This window comes from Phalaenopsis equestris, unplaced genomic scaffold (genome assembly GCF_001263595.1).
Source record: "Phalaenopsis equestris unplaced genomic scaffold, ASM126359v1 Scaffold000134, whole genome shotgun sequence".
In the NCBI taxonomy this organism is placed as follows: Eukaryota; Viridiplantae; Streptophyta; class Magnoliopsida; order Asparagales; family Orchidaceae; genus Phalaenopsis; species Phalaenopsis equestris.
In genome coordinates, this window is record NW_018164576.1 from 716719 (window position 1) to 722108 (window position 5390).

Genomic DNA, 5390 nt, shown 5'->3' on the forward strand with positions numbered 1-5390 from the left:
GAGGCATCACCGGAAGTGGGGGTCGAATCATCTGACGAATCAGACGTTGAGCAAGACGTGCCAAGGTTCCGCTGCAACCGGCGGAGATGCTTGGACTCTGCAAGGAGGAGCCGCTCCCCAACACGTCCTCCTTGCCACGCTTCTTGCGAGATGGCTTCTTGCCATCAGACGAAAAAGACGAGGAGGTGTCGCCAGCGGTGTTCGGTTTAGTGGAGCTATTGCGGAGTTGTTGTAAAACTTTGCGGAGTCGCGCAGAGAAAGGCTGGAGCTTGATGCGAGCATAATCAGGGTAGTGCTCACGAAGGCGCTGAATGACGATATCTGAGTCGGGGAAGGAATTTGATAAATTCTGAGATTTGATGCGGCGGAGCAGTATGGAGCGGTCCATGACGGATGATGGTGAAAACGGCGAGCGGCCGCCGCCACGACGTGGTCTCTTTCCCATCGACACGCCACGTTCTACCGGCAGGCTAATCAGCCTCTCTGAACCGTTTGGAAGTCGATTTTAAGCAGGATTTACAAAGACTTCGTCTCAATCCTGCCAAACTGGAAAAAATGGCGAACGAAGAGCTCCCGTAAATCGGAAAATGGCGCCGATTGGGAATAAAGCCTGTATCGGCAAACTGGAAAAAACGGATTTAGTACATACCGGACAAACGAACGAAGAGTAAGAATGGCGCGCGCGAACAGGCTTACCTTCGTCAATCGGTCTCTGGTGCTCAGTAAGGTTCGGAGGTAGGGTTTTGGATCGGAGGTAGGGTTTTGGAGTGCAACTGGAAAAACGGATTTAGTAAATACCGGAATGGCCAACGAAGAGGAAGAATGGCGCGCGCCAATCGGTCTCTGGTGCGGAGCGGGCGGAGCGGAAGATAAGAGGTAGGGTTTTGGATCGGAGTTTTTATTTATTTATTCTTTATTTTAATTTAGTTTTTTTATATATTATTCAATTCATTATAATAAAATAAGTGTAATGTGATTATTTAAAAGTTAATTAATGAGTAATGAAATATTTGAAATTTTAAATTATTTAATGAAATTTTATGTAATTTTAATTTACACAATTAATAGTTAATTGATTAACAATTGAATAATATTAAATAATTATTTAAAATTAATTAGTTTAAAAAAATTGATTATTAATAAATGTAAATGTCTTATTTTACCATTCTTAGGCTTTGGATGTTCATATATAATTTTCTATTTAGTATTTATATTTGAATGTTTTCTTTCGTAAATAATAATAAAATCCTTTTAAAGTTGTCAAATTGTGTATCATAATTTATCTGGATTTACTTACTAGCATATCAAACAATTTTTGAGATTTAATCACATCATATTTTGATAAATTTGAGTTTATAAGATTAACTGAATCTTACTTAAACTTAATCCCACTTACAACCAAACGGCCCCTAAATTCATGATTTAATGGAGGTTGTTAGAACATTGAGTTATGAGATTTAGAGAAGCTGCAAACCAAGAGTGCTCTTTCGACCATAAGAGGGGTAGGGCAAAGGTTTCTTGCTTTAATTTTCATTCATTTAATGAAAATAATGATAAATAATTAATTAGTACATTATCAACTTAATTATAATTAAATGTTCTTATATATAGTTATTTAAAATTAGTTAATAAATTCTAAGGGCGATTTACATATGTAACATTGAAAATTTTGTATTTTACCTATCCAACACAAAAACTTCGCATATTACTAAACTATCCTCTGAAATGTTTATTTTTATCACAAAATTTATGCTACTCTGTCTCCCTCCGTTAACTCCCTTATTCTCGAAAAAATTTTATCTCAAATCTTCATGAGTTTAATTGAACTATCATCTGAAATTGTTTCTCTTGCATCAGGTTAAAGTTGTTTCTTCTAACTGCTGCAGCTACCCCCAGATTGTCCGGTTGGGGGCAAATCAAAGATCGTTAGACTGTGACCTTAAGATCGCACGGTCCGACCCGGGGAATGAAGACAGTTTGTCATGGCATTAGGATCGCCTGATTGAGCGCAAATCAAAGATCAGTAGCTCATGGCGCCACGATTGTTCGGTCCAACCCAGAGAATGAGAACAACCAGAATGAAGACAACCAATTGTGGCACCAAGATCACCCTGTTGGGCACAAATCAAAGACTGTGGTGCCAAGATTTCTCGGTTTGACCAGGGGAATGATGGTAGCCAATTGTGGCATCGAGATCACACGACTGAGCACAAATCAAATACTTGTGGAATGTGGCGCCAAGGGGAATAGAGATAGCTAGCTATGGCACTAGGATCACCCGGTGCAAATCAAAGACCGGTAGACCGTGGCACCATAATCGTCCAGTCCGACCCCGGGAAAGAAGACGATCGGCCATGACACTAAGATCACCCGACTGAATGCAAATCAAAGAGTGGTAGACCGTGGCGCCAAGATTTTCCAGTCTGACTTTGGGAATGAAAACAGTCGGTTGTGGCACCATGACCCCTCAACTGAGAGAAAATCAAAACCCGGTAGACCGTGGCTCCAAGATAGCCCGGTCCAACCCTGGGAATGGAGACAGCAAGTTGTAACGCCAAGGTGGTCTGGCTAGTTAAATTCCTAGATGCGGTGCCCAACATAATATCGACGAGCATTATGAAGAGTAAGGCATGAATCACTCTGCCACAAAGCCTAGGCGATAATCTTTGGTTGAAGTGACGATGAGATTACCACAAGCGTACAAACCAAAAGGTACAAAAGTACAAATCAGAAGTTACCAAAGACAACCAAACTGCTTCATGTCATTAAAAATAACATGCAATCACAAAATTGTTATGTTTATAAAACATTGGTTATACAAAATATTTAGAAAAAAAATAAAAATAATGATTATATCGTTCAAAAGAAAAGCTTAAGCTTCAAGAGGTCAGCTAGAAGAATCTCGCACATTTTCAACGTCCAAATCATCCCTGAATGACCATTAGGAATTCAAACCTAGAGTTTCAAACTCTTTGGGTTCACAATATTTTGGATCAATCAAACCTGGCCACACAAATTGAATGACGCCATCAAGCTCCCGATACAAAGTTGTTCAACAAGGAGCTTCATCTCCCGAGGGTGGGACCGAAGCAATGAGAAGAACTCCTCCTCGTTCTTCATGGTTGTCATTCATTCATTTAAATTGAGATTTTATTCGACGCTGAATGAAAACTATTTGGAAACCAATGAAAGTTCCTTCACCACCACAAAAAAAATTTTCTTGGCAGACTCAGCTCACCTTTTCGCCTCTTTGATCAGCCCAACTGAGACCTTTGCTTGCTTCACAACAACAACCCATTTTTTCTCAGTAAGGTCCAAGACCCTGATTTTAGATGAGAGGCCTCCCATGCTTTCAAATGATATCGGTCGACCTTCTTAAATAACGCAGGCCGCTCCAACTCTCATAAAGACTTCATGAATTTCGGTTGTCAGATGACCTCCAAAAGAGATAAAAAGTCGAAGTGTTGGTCAATCGATTGATCAATAACAATAAATCGGTCATCGGGTGAGTTTTGGATCTGCGCCGCGGGACCTAAGCGAGTTAAAAAAAAAAAACCCCTCCTTTGTTTCATTTGGAAAGGAAGCAGGGGGGTGGATTCGACAGCTGGCTCTTTACCTTCACAGTATAGAGTTACAGAGGCTTCCCCCTTGGGATCGATCTTGGGCTTGGTCTCCCTGAGAATCACCAACATGTTGGCCTCATTCTTGGCAAGATGATTGAGAAAAGAGGTTCCTCAACTAAGAGAAGTCATTTTTCTCTCGCCCCTTCTATGGAGCCTCTCTTTTATGAACTTTTCCTGAATAACCCAGACACTCTCTCAGCTCCTCGACATCTGGAAGGGGCTACATCCATGAGATAAGTATTATAGTTAACAATGACCTTTTATTTCCTCACAATAAATGTCACTTCTCCAGTTAAACCATTTGAATCGCGACTGTCATAGCAGAAGTGTTTAGAAGTAACTCCTTCCATGCTGGGCCGATTTCTTTTCCCACTGCCAAAGTAAGTATTCCTTCTGTTGCCATCACCCTCTGTTGAATTTCATCCGCCCCGACATCAGCCTCCGCCTTCCTTTTGGTCAATAGGGTGGCCACCTCTTTTAACCGCAGGATCTCTACAGTGTCAGAGGCATCACATAGCTCTGTCTTCATTTGATCTAACACATTGGAAACAAAACTTGGTTTATGGTGACCTGGTCGGTGTATTGGGGAATTAAAAGCAGCTGACCGTCGATGTTAACCCCCTCGATTTGAAGGATTTTGATGCCCTTCCTCTTCCGCTATTCCGATAAGAGACACCGGTAAGAACAATCCTAATTTCTTGACCTGTGGCAGAAGAGGCAATGAAGAACTTGCATCTCCAATATCTGGCCTGGTGTTCTGGACCAACAAAGTGAAACCTACCAGTTGTTCCAAATTTGACTCCATGAAAAACAAGAAAATATCGCTAAAGACATCGATGGACCTGGTAGCGTCTTGTCGCTGACAGAAGATGATGTAGGTCATAATTGCATCCATGGAATTTGTTTTAATTTGTGCGGGAATGACCCCGTACAGATTAAAAATCGACTGAAGTTTGTGAAGCATAAGTAGCCAAAACCCATAGCAGAATCAGTATCGATACATCATTAAATCGTTACCACATCCTTTAGTGACCCTTTCATTTGGGCGGGCCACCCACAAGTTAATGGTAAAGTGAAAAATAAAAGTTTTTTCAGTAGTCTTGATGTCGGACGGTGATGGAATATAACATTCAATAGTGATCACCTGATGAAAGGTGCAAGAGGCCATCTTCAGAGCAATATGAGTAACGAAAAGCTAAAACAAATGGTGAATAAAAAAAGAAAAGGGAAAGTTAGAAAGCATTCTCACGGGTCCTCAACACCCATTTATAGAAATATAACGGAAGATGAAATGTCAAACACAAAAATTGAGGAAGACGTCTTGTCAAACACAAACACCCATATTTTCAAAAATAACCATTTTATTTATCATAAAAGTCATGGTTACACAAATATTTAATCTAAAAGGAAATATTTCACCAGGTGATCCTCGATTAGAACTAAACCTCTTACAATTAGCCTCTAAATAAAGTCTGGCCACCGAGCTTAAATTGATTCACTTTGACGGTTTCAAAACTGACTTTCATAACAAATGCGCTCTCTCGAAACCCGACAATCTGACGGTGAATACCGACTGCTTCTTAGTGCGTCTCCTCTAGCCCAACTTATAAGTCTAGACCCTGACAGGCCATAATCGCCTCTATTTCCAGCAAACGACACGTCAGGGTCCTGGGGGATGGTCAACGATCCTCAAGAGTCTCATCTCATATCACTTCATGTCCAGCCGGAACACTAACCACATCCACTTCACCACCAGTCAGCCCCTTT

General features: G+C 40.9%; 1 protein-coding gene across 1 annotated transcript in view; it reads right to left on the reverse strand.

The window, feature by feature from the left end:
• The window catches only part of LOC110021399 (cell division control protein 48 homolog C-like), a 7877-nt gene extending 7030 nt beyond the window's left edge, over positions 1-847 (reverse strand). Inside the window, exons 1-2 of the mRNA XM_020719884.1 lie at positions 697-847; positions 11-623 (exon numbers count right to left, since the gene is read on the reverse strand). Of these exons, the coding sequence (XP_020575543.1) occupies positions 11-445 (435 nt within the window). The 5' untranslated portion in view covers positions 446-623; positions 697-847. The remainder of the gene's footprint in view (positions 1-10; positions 624-696) is intronic.
• Between the last annotated feature and the right edge of the window lie 4543 nt (positions 848-5390).